Below are 16,247 nucleotides of genomic sequence, written 5' to 3'. Positions count from 1 at the left end.
GTGCAATAAATGTATGTTTGTGAGAGGCAGGCAGGAGGAAGGGACAGGCCTGGTATTTCAGAGAGGCCAAAAGAGGGACTATACAAACTGAAAAGAGAAAATACAGCAACTACCTGTGGTGAAATGGAAGCCACAGTCATAATTTAGAGATTCAGGCGTTTCCCACTGAATTTTGAGATGATACCAAGTTGCAAAATGTGAATTGTTTTGTTTGTTTTGAACAAAAGCAAGCAACAATGATGTTGTTATTTTGTTTTAAAGGGTCATAGGATCACTGCAAAACTCTCCAGAGTTTTCAGAAGCCTTTTCATGCACCAAGACAAACTTCATGGATCCTGCTAAGAAGTGCCGAGTTTGGTGACAGAACTGGAAACCTTGCATCTCCAGAAGCTTTCCAGGGATTTCAACTAATATTGAAAAAGGGAGGAGGGAAGACAATGGAGAGGAATATGCTAGAGTAGTCTCAGTAATTCGTAGTGAATGGGCAAAACAAAAAAAACCCAACCAAACCACACATCAAAACACCAAATGAAGGACTGAGAGCAATGCAGCAAGGAGCTGCCAGAGCTGAGCAGCTGCTTCTGTCACCAAACCCTGTAGGACCTAAATCACCTGTCAGTGTACAGGAATGCTTCACCTCTACTTCATCCTGGACCCCACTGGCTTTTTCTTTAACGTTTGAAAATAGAACCCATCTCCCACTGGTCAGTGAGTGCCTATTTCTGATCAAGCAGAAGACAAGGAGTAACAACACAGCTTTAGACATTGTCACACGGTGACCAGACAAGGGTTTGTATCTGTAGTGTCAGACTTTGTACCCTCTGCTCTTCCCATAAACCTCTTCTGCCAAATGTTTTCATTTTTACTTGAAACCATTTATACAAGAGGAGTCCAAAGACCTGCTGTAATTAACTTCTCACTAACTATTCCAGTGTGTATTATCTGAAATCACTACTTACAAGTTCATTTACTGCTTTCCAGCCAAACTGAAATTGTAGGTAATTTATTAATTTTTAAACATGTAATCTGTAAGATTGTGATCAAAGATCATTTCACAGTTTTCTAAGCTTTTTCTTGCTGTCTTTAAAGTTGGTCTTTTTTTAAAGTTTCTAGTAATGTATAAATCATAGTTTTTATATTTAAATCTGAGCTACACTTTTGACTTGAAGTATTGTAATATATTTTATCAGTGGCTGCACAGAACTGGGAAATTGGAGTAAAGCATGGTATCAGGCAGTAAGACAAAGTCTGCAAAACTGAGTTCTCTGCTGGAGTGATTCCAACATTCAAGTTTTCAGATGACTTTCCTAATGTTTAGGGTCTGATCCTGCACAGAGTTTGTACATCTGATCAATGTCAGTCCTCACATCAGTAAAGCTGCACAACTGATTGCAAGAATGGAGCTTTAAATAAGAAGGTAAAAGGCTTTAAATCTGCAGTGATATGTATTAAACATCCTCATGCAGATTGCAAAGAAACTTACTGCTTTGTATATCAAAGCAAACACATTTCCAAAAATAAGTTCCAGATACCTCAGATGACTGCTACAATAGGTGTATTAAAAAACCTATGTTCCTTTTAGCTTTCTAAGTTTGTCATCTGATAAAAGCATTTTGATAATAAACTGAAACTATGAGCCAAATGCAACATTTGTGTTCTTTGTAGGAAATACAGAAGTACAAGAAAAAACATTCTCCACAGAGACATTTTTCCACTCACCCATGAGCACCAAGCCTCAACACGTGTAACAACTGAGGAGAGCAGAATTAAAACCACACCTATTTATTGTCAGAGATACCAAATCTGCAAATGCTGTGGTTTGCAGCAGCAGGCACACTGCACAGAGAAGGGTTTTTCCCCTCTGAACCACCTGCAGACATCAGAGTAATTGCCAGAGTAATTCAGAGTAAATCAGAGACATTGCAGAGTAATTGCCACAGCTGCTATGGAAGAGTTTGTGTCAGTGAGGAAGCCAGCAGTGACCCCCCCAAATCCACCACTTCTCTGGGGCACTGTAACCAGCTCCAGGTACAGACTTGGTCACCTTTTCACAGGCAGCCTCTGCTGAGGGCAGCCCTCAGGACTGGCCTTGCTCAGCCCAGCTTTGCCTCCACTCCTAACTCCAGTTCACTGCCATTACCAGGAAGGAGGGCATCTAACCCATATGTGACCTTCTCCCCTCACTGCCACCCAGAATAAGATACTCATGCAAAGCACAAGTAGTTATCATTTCATTATTAAGTCAATAAGCTATTAAATCAGTTATAAGTAGCTCAGGTTGAGACACAGAATACTGGCAGAGTAACTTTTCACCCTGCCAAGACCGTCTCCAAAGACCACAACTATCTTGACGTACAAGGGCTTAAAATCAGTTTCATAAACATCAGTAAACAAACACCACAACAAAATGCAATGTTGCTACATAACACGGGGTATTTGCTTCAAGGACCAACAAGCCTCTCACGAACAGGCAAAAACCTCCAGGTCCTCTGTTCTGACAGAAAGCAGCAGTAACACAACCCCAGCTCCTACCTGTGGAGGTCCCAGCTCCAAATGAAGGTAAAACAGCTCCAGAGGGTCCCAGGCAGAACCCCCCAAACCCCAGGGAGAGGGCTGCAGTGTGTCCTGGGCTGCCTGGAGTCATCCTCACCTCAGGGACCCATCCTCAGACACCCCCTGGGGACACAGCCTGGAGCAGGCCTCACCCCAGGGCCCCAATCCCTCCAGAACCTTCCTGAGCCCCTCCACAGCCCCAATCCCCTCCAGAACCTTCCCGAGCCCCTCCACAGACCCAATCCCTCCAGAACCTTCCTGAGCCCCTCCACAGCCCCAATCCCCTCCAGAACCTTCCCGAGCCCCTCCACAGACCCAATCTCTTCCTGAGTCCCTCAGGGCCCCACTCCCTTCCAGAAGGTTCCTGATAACCTCAGGGCCCCAGTCCCTTCCAGAACCTGAGTCCCTCCACAGACCTAATCCCTTCCAGAACCTTCCTCAGCCTCTCTATGGCCCCAATCCCTTCCAGAACCTTCCAGAGTTCCTCAGGGCCCCAATCCCTTCCTGAACTTCTCCACAGCCCCAAACCCTTTCAGAACCTTCCTGAGTCCCTCCACAGCCCCGATCCCTTCCTGAGTCCCTCAGGGCCCCATTCCCTTCCAGAAGGTTCCTGATAACCTCAGGGCCCCAGTCCCTTCCAGAACCTGAGTCCCTCCACAGCCCCAATCCCTTCCAGAACCTTCCTGAGTCCCTCCAAAACCCCAATCCCAGAGGGCTCCTGAGTCCATCTACAGACCTAATCCCTTCCAGAACCTTCCTCAGCCTCTCTATGGCCCCAATCCCTTCCAGAACCTTCCAGAGCTCCTCAGGGTCCCAATCCCTTCCTGAACTTCTCCACAGCCCCAAACCCTTCCAGAACCTTCCTGAGCCCCTCCACAGCCCCAATCTCTTCCTGGGAGCTTTGTCACTTCACTTGGCAGGCAGTGGGGAGGCCCAGTTCCCCTCCCGTGTATACCAGTCCCCCCCACTGGATTACAGACATAACATTAATGTTACCAAGAGGCTGAAGTGTCAGCAGGGAGCCCCGGGGCTCCTCTCTCCTCACCTTGCTCAGAGCCCAGCAGAGGCCCAGCTGCAAACTTGGCAGCCATTCTCTGGAGCAATAGGAACCCAAGTGTTCCCACTTAGCTTTTGTAAATAACAAGATGAGTAAGAAATTAATCAGTAAAAATCGTCCTAGATCACAGAAAACATAATCTGGAAGGAAACAATAGGAATGAAGAGGGGACTTGGAGAAGGTTCTCACCCTTTCATGTCTGCAGGTCAGCTGTGCTGATGGAGAGCTGGGTGTGAGGTGATGTGGGAGGTGATGTGGCAGAGCCCTTCACCTCAGTGACACGATCCTGCAGTTCAGCCAGGAGTCCCCTCCAGCTTCCGAACAACACAAACGTTCTGGGGACTGACATTGTGACAGAAAAAATGAAGCTATTGTCGCATTTTAATAGCAATGCACTTAGCATTTTAGAGGAAACCTGAACGTGTGTTTTCTTCCTCTCCTAAATCACTAGCAACTCTTCCTTTTATTTCTCAAGAAGAAAAAGAAAACCAAACCTGTTTGATATCCAAAACACCCCTGCAGGTGTGGGGAGCTTCAGCAGTGCCCTGTGTGGTTTCACTATGAAGACACCCACATTGCCTGTCCCAAAGGTGCCTGCAAAGATCAACCTTGCAGAGTGGTCAGTGGACTCTAAACAGCATATAAGATGTGTGCTTTCTGGGAACAATCCTCTATTTATTACTTTATACAACTTGCAAGAACTTCCTTTTCCTTCGTATGTAGCAAGTCAGCTTGGCAATACTGAAGCTAACCTAGAAAGTTATTTTCTTTTGCTCGGCCAAATCAGATTTTACTGCTCTCAAAATTCAGGTAAAGCTAAAACATATTGCAATGTTTATATTTTAGCTCTGTAACATTTTAATTTGAAACATTTGATTTCAAGTGTTATTGGGCACCTGGAAAAGCTGGTCAGACAGAAGCCAGGTCAGGTCTGTGGGAGTGCTGCCCTCCTGCAGAGCAGCTGGGAAGTTGTGCAGGGTGAGAAACTCCCTGCTCCCTCGGGACCCTCACAGAAGGGACATTGAGCTCCTCAGACAAGACACAGCCAGGACTCATCGTGGCAATCCCTACATTTCTCAGCACAGGCTGCCAGCAGCCAGGGGACTGCCAGGAAACAGGGCGGCAGCTCCACATGGGCTTGATCCAGGCCAGCGCCCAGAGTCCAACAGCATCTGGCAAGAACTGGGTTGGAAAAATACAAAAATAGAAAACTGGGCCCTGAACATCCTGTAAACAAAAGATACCAGCAGGTAATTTGCAGTTTATCTACATACAATTAGTTTATCTACATACTATCAAATCCTAAAACAAACCTTTTAGGATTTAGAAAGTCCAAGTCACACATTTTAGGATGCATTGCTTCCAGGCAACATTCCCTCTTTGCCTGTCAGGTTTTAAAGGCCTTTTTTTTTTTTTCTTTATGTAGTAGTATGCTTGTATAACTGTTTGCTATTCTAAGAAAGGATGTTATTGTAGTTTAAAAAAACTTATTTAGACGCTAATACTTCAGACCTTGGAACAAGGAGACTGAACCATTACAATATTTTAAATTTAATTTTTTTTTACTACAAAACTTAAAATCTGACTTAACTCACTTAAAATGTCCCCCAGTACACTGAGATGCTTCTTCCTCAGCTGGGCAGATCTCACAAATTAGCTTAGCTCACTTTTTTGTCCACCATTGCATCACTAAATCTGGGGATACTACTTCCAAAACTTCTTAAATTCAAGGTGGCCACAAGAAAGCAGGCTGGGGAACAGGCAGGTATCTGACCTGCCACTGGACTCCAAGAATTACTCACTCAATTACAAACTGTTTGAAAACTGGGAAATCTGTCTGATGATTCTACTTAGCATTTCAAACCTTTGTTGTAGATAAAGTGTGTAGACAGTGTTTACAGTGTTGATATTAAAAATAATTAATTTTATACATTTTTCAACTTAAATTCCAGGTTCTTCTAATGAACATCGTTGTAAATTCTTCTGTCCTGTAAAAGAAAAATTATATATGTTGAAAGGTGGCAGTGCAAACCAAAGGAAAGATGGAAGGTACATGATATGTACAAGGCACTTACTTTCATCAAGAGAAGACAATGTAAACCATGAGTGCACAACCCATGATCCAGCCAAGTGCAAGGAGGTACAAGGAGATGTGAAAGGGGGACCTGGGCTGCAAGAGAAAAGATGGATCTGGTTCAGAAATACCACATTACAGGGATGCTGAAGTGATGCAATTCAACACACCAAACCCATGGCTATCACAGAGCAGAAGGAGCTGTGATTCTTATTTTTAGTGTGGGCCTTTGAATAACAATGAGTAGCAAAAGTCCAAAGAGATTTCCATGCTGGGGTCTCTGCAGTTGGATCAGCACAAGGCTCAGCACTTCCAAAAGCAGCAGGGCCCAGGGAGGAGGCAGACCAAGGTTCTGTCCTCAGGAGAACATCTGTCCTGGACTGCATTGATTGCAGCTGTCCTGGCAGATCAGCCTTTGAGATCTCATTACCTACCCATTGATTACAGCATTTGCAAGTACATCTTTCTGGAGTTAAAAGGTTTCCAGGTTTCTGAAGGGACTCATGAATAATAGAACACTCTAACACCTTGCACAGCTCAGATCAAGCAGACAGACTTTGCAGGGCTGCTCAATAATTTAAGGTTTTCTGCACTGCTCTTTTAAAGCTGTGCACGACACAAATGGGTCTCACCATGATACTGCATGGTCTGTCTGCCCAGAGGGAAACAGAGAACACATGGGTAGAAAAATCTGTGTGTGCTGGGCCAGCAATTAACCAAATGGCAGCTGCCATAAAAATAGAATGAGCAACCACACTCCAAAAAGATAAAATTCTGCTCTGAAATTGAGTGTCCTTTTGCCACAGGGAAGTCCCTTACCTGCTTCATTTAAACTGCTATTTCTTTGGTAGTTTGCAAGGTAAAGCTGTGGGAATACTTTCTCCATACCTGTTTGGGGTTTTTTCCCCTAAATGTCCTATTACAAATAAAGGGCTGGATCCTGCTGGGGTACAAGGAATAGTTTTGCCAGAGCTCTGCTGCATTGCCATTGTGTCAACTGAATATGGTGTTTGTTAGGAGGAGAAGGGAGGCTGGCAGGTCCTGATGGATCAGCAGGAATGCTGTGCCCATTTGTCATGAGGCAGCAAGCAGCTGACCCCAAGGGATAAAGTTTCATGTGAGCCATTGGGAGTACTCGTGTTTCATAGCTTAAGAACAGAAATGACCACTAAATCATCTGTAACAGGACAGATAAGACTTGAGTTAGAGGGAAGCAACTGCTTGGAATACTACATTTTATGTCATGAGTGGGAGGGACTGAAAAGTGAGACATGCACAAGGCTAGGGCTTGGCCAGGTGAGATGTTTGAGCAGGTAGTGCCTTTGTAGGGTCTCAGAAGAAGGTGTCAAACTCTCAGCCCTCAGTGTTTGGCTCAAGGGAAGCTTATGGTGAGTCTAAAGCTGAGAATCAGTGTTAGCCCTAGCACTGAGCAAGCCAGAAGGGAGCTTCTGCATTGCCTGCTTTCCAGCTGGAGGGGGAGATGGGGAGAGCCCAGCAGCAGAGGAACAGAATATTTCTAAGCAGCTGTTTCTGAAAGAAATAAAACTGCACTGACACCTGCAGTTAACCAGGCAAAACCCTAAACCATGAGGTTCCATTGCAATCACTGCCTGTCTGAACATACTGGAATGCAGAATACTGAGGGAAATGTGGGTTGCTGAGGAGCTCTCACAAGGTTGGAAGCCCTTGGAATTTCCCACCAAGGGATGTCCAAGTACCACGGAGGATCCCTTGACTACAGGATACAGCAGCCCAAGTTTCCAGGCCAAATGCAGATAAAATAAACTGATAATCTTTTGCTAACTGATATCTTCTTTTTTTCTCCCGGGGTTTACCTTTTATCCAGAACTGCAACTTGCCTTGCTTTGTTCTCTGTTGTTGGTCAAAACTCCCACCTGCTTTGAGGAGGCAGAGGCTTGGGCAGGTACAGAAGGGAAAGTTTCCTGCCTCAGCCTGTCAAGCTCCAACTCACAGTCTTACATTCCCTGCTCCAAAATACCTTAGAATTTCACAGCAGTTTTCTTTTTATTGTATCTCACAGAGGCTACACATGCACACACACAATCCAACCTCCCACCTGCCCTGGGGGGGCTGTCTGAACACCCCACTGAGCTGCACCCCAGGAGAGAAGGTGTGGGCATGGACCACATCTCCTGCACATCCCCTCTGTGCTGCCAATAGAGGCAGTGGGGCTCCAAAATCCAGTTTAACCACAGGACTGACGGATGGGCCTTTGTGTTGATGGCATCTGCCAGGTCCTGATGAAAACCCCCATGAACCCTGCAGTGCCTCATTTCAGTGGGGCTGCCCAACCATTTCTAATCTGGGGCCAGGCTGGAGCAAGTGCAGGCAGGAGGCAGCCAAGCCCAGCTGGGGCTGCCCTAGGGCTGGCGCCAGCCTGGCCCCTCTCAGGCATTATGGCCACGTGGATTATTTTGAAAAAGAAAAAAATAACTAAAAAATGAAGAAAGAACATTCCGTATCCTGTTGTATCTAAGATTAGTAGAATTCCATTATCTTTTTCAGATACCAGTGCAAAAAAGGGAGACAGAAGTCTTTGAAAACTTCTAATGTAATTATGAAGATGTATAAAAAAGGTACTTTTACAAAGAAAAGTTCTGCCTGAATAACTGGGTAGACAGCTAGCACCACATTTAAACTGATAGTCTCTGTTCAGTGAAGTAAATAGAAAGTGACAATAAATATAAAATACATTTTTATAAGATGCCTTTTCACCTGGGAATAAGTGGAAATGTGCTCACAATGAAAAGGTCTTTATTAAAACTTCAATTTTCTCTGCCTTTGTGGGGTTAAAATCAAAATTAGTGTATGTGCATGACATTCAGATCTCAGCTCCACAGACAGTACATCTAAAACACTGTCAGACATAAGGAAGCTGCATCTTCCTTTTCACTATCTTAGTCAACTTAAAATCACAGCTACTAAAATCCTTAAGAAAAGAAAACTGGTGAGAGTCAGAAATATGGGAGGCACCCAAGCTACCTGAAACTTATTGTTAATAGAATTAGCTGTTAAACTGAGTACACTTTCTTAGTTAAAAGTAAAGCACAGAGTGTATCATAAGGAAATACAAGCAGCTGAGTATTCTCATCTTGCAGCACTCAGACTCATGGGTTTTAAGAAGCCTTTGTTATATTCACATTTAACTGTGCATCCTACCTGGATCTGCCATTCCTCCCTCTGCTGGCTTTACTGGCAAGTGTCAAGGTTTGTCTCTGCAGTTGTTCTTGTGAGCCTTGGGATGCTTTAAATAGAGCAACATCTGGAATGTGCTGCAGCTGCCTTGCTCCTGATGCCAGTTTTTGGGAATATGCATTCCATTGTCTGACAAGGCAGGAGTTCAGGGCTGCTTCTTCCTATTCCTGCAATCTGCTTCTGAGAAAACTGAAGAGAGCAAAAACTGCTTTATGGTCCCTCTACAGCCACGGAACACCACACAGTAAGTTCACATAATATTTATGTGCATCCACATACCCAGGAGTGACAGGGATCCAGTTTGTTCTTAGTCTTTCATGCCCCCTCTCATCTCTCTCCCATGAGCAACCCCAGCCAAGTCCTACTCAGAACTACTTGTTACCTATCTCTGTAGTTACTCTTCTCTAGTTGTTAGCTCCTTGCTCAGTGGCACCAAGTATCCTGAACTTCTCAAAGCACAGAGGTACATCTAATGTCTTCCCCCTGAAAGGTTATAGTGGTCTCACAGGTTTTCATTACTCCTTTGGGTAACAAAATTAAAGGGAGGAACATTCCTAAAAGAATCTGAGAATAATTTTGTCCTGAATAGGATAAATCATTGCAAACTGCAGCCTCAAATGCAGAAGAGCAAAAGCATGGAGACAAGTGCCAGAGGACAAACTGCACATTAACTTGCAAGGCATGAAAGGAGAGCTCTGTATAAAAGTCCCTGGAGGTGATCCTGGCCACAGTTTTTGACCAAAAAGCATAAGAAACCCATGAAAAGTTTATTAGGGAAATGAAGTCCTGTACAGAACATTCAGAGGGACACAGACATATACCACATGTTAGAAAAAAAAACAAACCCTAACACTAAGTGCTTTCTTTCAGGGACTGGAGATGTTAACCAACTTTCAGCAAGTTCACAGAGAATCCCATTTCAGAGCTGTGTGCTGACACCAAGGAAATGGGGATTCTTCCTGAGTGTTTCTGGAATGGAAAGGGACACAAATTGGTGTTCCAAAGCCATCCCATGTAGCAGGTGCACAGGATGTTTTGAAGTGATCTAATCTGGGCTTTTGTGTGGTTCAGAGGAGTTGGGTTTGGTCTCCCTGAAGGTGAGACAATGCTCAGAAACACATTAGGCAGATCTTTTAAGAGAGATTATCCTTTTCTAATGTGCTTGTGGATTAAGATTAAATCCTGTTCCTGAAGACAGGAGCTGCTTTCCAGGGATCCTCTTTCCATTCCCTGCTCACTCCATGACCACAGAGGCAGAGCAGAAGGGTGCAGACACATGGCCAGTGCCCCACCCAGGGAACATCTGGGAGACAGCCTTCAAAACACCCACAGGAAATGCAATTATATGTCTGGTCATTTTTACAGGAATAGTATTTTTTGTCCTAGGTGGAGGAATGGGAACAGTGAGCCCCAGGCTACACAACTTCTATCCATCTGCAGAGTACTTTCATCTGGAATGAACAACAACAACAAAGAAATGAATGGGAGTGGAATATTTGAAATACAATCATTTGTACTGCCCTGATCAGTATCTTAGAAACCATCCTAACATACACAACGTGACTGAGCAGCATTCAACTGGCAAAACTCTTCTGAAGGCAGTTGTTTTATATCAGTGATGAATTTAGTTTGTGTAGATTGGTTTCATTGCATACTATAAACAGTCCCCATTTTTTGGTCTTCTGAGTCTGATGTTGATTACAGAAACCTAGCAAGAGCCAAGTCATGTCACCTAAGTGGTTTTCATCCCTTTCTGCCATCAATGTATTGACCAACCTCTTCCTCTGCTGGGGCTCACTGCCTCTCAGGTTCTTGTTTTTCCAGCTGTATGATGGGATGCTTCAAAGCTGCTGTTCCAAGGCATTATTTCCAGTTCTGTAGATGCAATAGAAACATACAGTTTTATTTTCTGCCTACTAACACAGGTCCAGACCAGTCAGGCTCTGCAGAGAGCAGGGGTGCTGCTGGCTGAAGGCTCAGACTCCCACTTCCCCCACACAGGACTGAAGAGACTTTTTGGGACTAAAACTCCTGCCTGCCAATTAACTGCAATCAAGTGATAACACCTTCTTCAAAATTTGAGCACAATCTTGAATTTCTGGGACCTGCTACTTCTTACAATTTCCCACTGGTTCTCCAGCAGTTGAGGCAGCCCTGGCAGCATCTCCTGCCCTGTGTGTACTTTGCTCAATGATCCCTCAAGGGATCATGTTCATCTGCCCAGGGCAACAAGCCAAAGGACTTCCAGTGACTTCTAGAGATCAGTTACATCAAATAACTCTGCTAATATCATAACTGGAATGGCAAGTTCCCTGGTACTGGACATGCTGGCCTTCACCAATCCTCTGCATTCTTGAGTAAGACAATTCTCCTTCAAAAATGCTTTCTCTTTCCCCAGGCACCATGGAATGAGAAGGATTTATCCAAAATGGGTACACTCTGAAAAATAAACTCAGGGCTATATAACATTTCATTATGCCATGCACAGCTCAGTGTATCACATGGTGTATTTTGAGACACAAGAATAAAATGTGAGCTTTACCTTTCTTGTCTGGCTTTGCTATAGAGCAGAGTTTTTGAGATAAGAGCTTGTTTGTTCTAAAAAGAAATATGATTCTGTTCTCTGTGCAATAGATTTATTGAAAAAACCACCTCTCTGACACAATCACTTCATTGTCTGCCTAGCTTGTTCCCACAATAATGCTCTCTGCTTTGGCTCTGCTTCACTATATATATAAATCTGATCTAATGGAAATCATTTCCACCAGGAACCAGGTATTCCTAACAAGACAATCTGACCTTCACAGACTGGGATCTTTCCAGGCCCCGTTTCCTAAAGCGAGGACAGGGAGTCATTGCTGTTCACAACAGCTCTGTTAACAACCAGCCTGATGTAGCTGCAAGCATAAGGAGTGTTGTTCTGCAAGCCTACAGCATGAGGGTTTGGGTGTAGAAGTTGTAAGTGCAGCACAGAATACTGTAACAATATAGACATCTTTTGTTTGGGATGGAGGAATGAACTGCAGACATAAATTCTACAATAGATCTCAGTCCAATCACCAAAAAAAAAGCAGGGGGGACAGTTTCAGAACACAAGGAGAGTAAACAGTGCTTAAGGCACAACTCAAGTGATTTGTGGCAAAAAGCATCTTTTTTGCCTGCTCAAGAAAAACAATCCCCTCATTTTTATTTGTGTTTCAAATGACATGATAACTTTAGTGTGGTTTATGCCCTGTTTTTACTCAGGGTTGATGACATACTCAGTAGTCAGTCAGACTGGGCTGGTTAGTTGTGGTCAGGAAGGAGATCTCCAGTTCAAGGAGGGTCTCAGACAGCTTTGTCTCACTTAACTCTTCGGAGCAGCCTCCTTGCCTTCAGGCCCTTGAACAGCTCACAGCTAGGAATGCACTTTAAATGCTTGAAATGCCTTCAGTGCATTTAGTGAATCAGGGCCAAACTCAGGAGGAGGAATGGAGTAAAGCTACGAGGGCTTTCAGCCTTTCCAGCAGAGAAAGCAGTTTTAAGGGTAAAAGCAGTACAGATGTTTTTGAAGCCTCTGCAGGCTGCTTGGTTGGTTTTGTGCCCAAGCTTTGGTGGAGGGCTGGCAGGAACGTTGTCCCCAGCTGTGCTCACAAGGATGTCACCTCATCTTACACAGCTGTCTTGTAGCTGTTCCTTCAGCCAGCCAGAGGGGTTGTGTGAGCCTGACATGCTCTGCAGGACCTGACACCACCCTTGTCCAAGCCATTTAACTGCCTCTGCCCCTTTTGGTGGATGGGGAAGATCTGGGGAGTAGCTGAGGCATCAGCAGGAGCCTTTGCCACATGGAAGTGTCCCCAGCATCTGCTCCCAGCACAGGAACACTGATGGCTCAGTGCTCGTGGAGTGGTAATGGGCAAGGGGGCAACTAAAGCCAGAGTCCAATCCAAAAGAAAAGAAGAAAAATGCAGCAAGCACAGGTAGAAATGTATTCCTGCAGCTCTTCCACTGCTTGCAGATACATTGCCACAACCTGGTGGTGGTGATTTGCTCTCCTGCACAAGAAGGGGTCCTGCTGTAACATCAGAAACTTGAGCACCCCAGAACCCACCCTGTGTTTGCACACCTGGGGTGTTGGGGAGAGCAGGAACAGAGGCTGTGGCTGTCCAGGGACACATCTGGGCTTCAGGTTGGCTTCCTGAGCTGCAGGGTCCTTCTCCTGGAGCTGGTGCTGCTGTCTTAGACAATGTGCTAGGGAAGGGTTTAGCTATAAACAATCATGCATCACCTCAGTAAGAGGGAAACTCTTCCCCTTTTGTATCAGAAACAGGATTTCTTCAGAGCACAGTCCCCTCTGAGGAATGCTGGGAATCACAGGAAAACAAATGTCTGCTTGGTAACCCCCCACGGGTGCATCTGCTGTGCTGCTTCTGCTGAACTGGAGAGGTTCAGTGTCTGAGGCTGGGAAGCAAGTGTCAGAACACCTCATTAAAACACCACCCAGGACTGCAAAGAAAACTGGCAATATTCATTGTTTAAAGAGCTGATATGTTTGGAGTACATGCTAAACAAATTCACCAGTGCCTAGATATCAAGTATTAGAAGGTCAAATTTGTGTTTTTGTAACCTGTGTTTCTAACATCTGGAAGTCTACATGCAGCATTCAGACTGGCAAAGACATTTTTTCAGTTTACCAAATCCTCTGTGATCTGTGTAAATAACTGTAGGCTACACTGCCTTGGTATTAGATTAGAGGGACACACCAGCTCATCTGCAAAAAAGAAATGCTCAGAGTAATAAAATCTTCACAGCTTTGTAATATGGGTACCAGCTGGTTTTTTTTAATCACATTTCTTTCTATCAATCAAGATTCATTTTTTAAAAAATTATTTAGTAGCAAATAAGAAGCTGTTTTTGTTTGGCTTCAATTGTTTTATTGCTTTGCTATACTTCGTTGTGACCTGCAGACTGGGAGACATTACCAGATTATTGCATTCACACAATGCACAACTGCATGGAAAATTTGTCTAATGAGAAGCATTTCATCAGCCACACCAATGTTAGCACTTGAAAGCTCCCTTAAACATTGCTACAGATTGCTTCCACTCACATTTACAGCATGCAAATAAAGACTGAGTGTCGATTTATTGGGCAGCTCTGCAACCTGAAAACCTCCATTTATGAACCTGCTAACTATGGAATTCCACAGAGTTTCCTAGGGCTGGGGGCAGGCATGTCACTTCCCTTGGCAGAGGCCTCCAGCTGGATGCTGAGATACCTGAGCAAAGGCTCTGGAGCTCTCCTGGAGCAGAGGCAGTGCCAGAGGTGCAGTGTCCATCCCTCCAGTGTCTCAACACAAAGGTGACAACCCCGGGGGCTTTGTCCTTGTCAGGCTCCATCTCTGTGGCTGCTGAGTGACTGGTAAATACCTGGCTGGCTGGCACAGCAATAATTGCCAGGAATCAATCTGCCTGACACATTATTTATGAGAAAACATCCCAGCTGGGTTTCTCTGGGTGACTGGAAGGTCACAGAAATGTTGGGCTCCAGCTGGTGGGTGGGCAAGGGGCATGTGGGGGGCTCAGCTCCTCCCAGGATCAGCCCAGAGCTGCCCAGGACACGTTTCAGGTATTTCACATAAAAACTTCACTGGTGATTCTCATTCAGGAGGGAAACCCAACCTGTCATACACCATAAATCACTCTGGGCTTTATGACTTGGGAAATGTCAGCTTTTGGGAGGGTGCATTTTCTACTTCATACATCAGGGTCACCTTTTGGGGTGACTTTTACTGGGACAGCTGAAGGAAAATTGGCATTTGCTTCACAATGTAAAGACATTTAATGTGTTGCTGGGATTGGCCCTGAGGCTTAACTTCCTGACCAAGCTGATAACTTCAGCTTTACATTCTCCATGTGATTTGCCCACTATCACCAAAAAAAAAAAAAAAAAAAAAAGAAGAAGAAGTTAATAATCATTTCATTCTATTTCTTCAGATAAGAAAGGGTAACCATGATGTTCTGAGCCATCTCCAGACAAAGATGGGAACAGCTGGATATTAAAAGACAATTTTGGTTGCTCCCTCATTCTAACTGCTCAAAACCAAGTAACTGTACCTCTCAGCTGTGGTGAGTGTTCCAGTTCTTGGTTCAGCCCTGAATTCCCTGGTTGAAAACAACTTATTAAAGATCCTGCATTCAAAAACAAATGCTGGCTTGGATGGTTCCAGCTCATGTGCTGAGCAAAGTCAGACACAGGCTGAAAACATTTTTATTTGATCTTGCTGTGTGCTCTGAAAGAACATTAGCTCAAGCCAGCATGGGATACAGCCTGGCTACAGAAAAAAGGATATATTCATTAATATAAATTGTGAATTATCTTCTAAAATGCTGTGTTTATCTAAGCTTTAAATATTTTATTTCTCCATCTGATCATTCCAGTTAACCATAAACATTGGATGAAATAAAGCAAGATGATTTCAATTTTCTCTTTAGAGCAAAATGAAGGATTTTTTCAGAATCTTTCATTCTACATTCTCCCATATATTAGAAAACCACAACACAACAGGGTATAACTTGTGCCCTAAAGTCACCCACCCTAAACTGCACCTTCCCCAGCACCAATGCCTGCAGATACCTGGCTCTTATCTGGACATATGAAGAGTCCCTTTTCTTAAAAGCTGCAAAGAGCAGTCCTGACCCAGGCTGGTGGTTAGTGAGAGGAGGCAAAAGTCAAGACCAGAGGAAACCAACTTCTGATGAAGCAAAACCATGCAGAGACCCAGCAAACTGCACCAGCTGAGAGCTCTGTGCAGGGCAAACTTACCCCTTGTGAGCAGGAGCTGGATCTGCAGGATCTGGAGGCAGGATCTGACAGTCTGCTCCTGGAGGAACTGGCTCAGAGTTCCACTGCCTTCTGCAGCAGCTCCTTCAGTCATTTTCTTCCTCCTTTTTCAGGTGGCTGTGGGATACATTTTCCTGGGTTTCGTACCTCTGTGGAGATGACCACCTCCTTTGGCTGCCCATCTGCTTGTGAGAGAACACGAGATGGATCTTTGTTCCTTTCTTTTTCTATAGCTTGTATTTTCATTTTTAAAATTAACTCTCTGTGCTGGGGAAAGTATGTGTTTTTAAAACTACCAGAATAAAGAACTTAATCCAAAAAAGCTTTGCAAACCTTGAAAAGCCATTAAAAAGTTACCAAGTCTTCTCCAACTAGAGAGAAACGTCTCAAAAGCATCCCAGAACTGACAGCTGCATGCACAGACTAAAGAAAACCAGTGAATCTTATTTGTAAGAACATAGCCAACTTTCCTAGCTAGAGATGTGCTGAAAATGCCAAGTCCTTATGGAGAAGGCAGCGTGAGGG

At 44.4% G+C, this 16,247-nt stretch overlaps 1 protein-coding gene across 1 annotated transcript in view; it reads left to right on the top strand.

The window, feature by feature from the left end:
- The window catches only part of MME (membrane metalloendopeptidase), a 33,604-nt gene extending 32,008 nt beyond the window's left edge, over nt 1–1,596 (top strand). The window contains exon 23 of the mRNA XM_030456474.1: nt 262–1,596. Within this exon, the coding sequence (XP_030312334.1) occupies nt 262–361 (100 nt within the window). The 3' untranslated portion in view covers nt 362–1,596. The remainder of the gene's footprint in view (nt 1–261) is intronic.
- The last annotated feature ends 14,651 nt before the right edge of the window (nt 1,597–16,247 follow it).

Source organism: Calypte anna, chromosome 9, assembly GCF_003957555.1.
Source record: "Calypte anna isolate BGI_N300 chromosome 9, bCalAnn1_v1.p, whole genome shotgun sequence".
Lineage (NCBI taxonomy): Eukaryota > Metazoa > Chordata > Aves > Apodiformes > Trochilidae > Calypte > Calypte anna.
The sequence above is the reverse complement of the archived record's forward strand: the minus strand, read 5'-3'. Positions and strand labels throughout refer to the sequence as shown.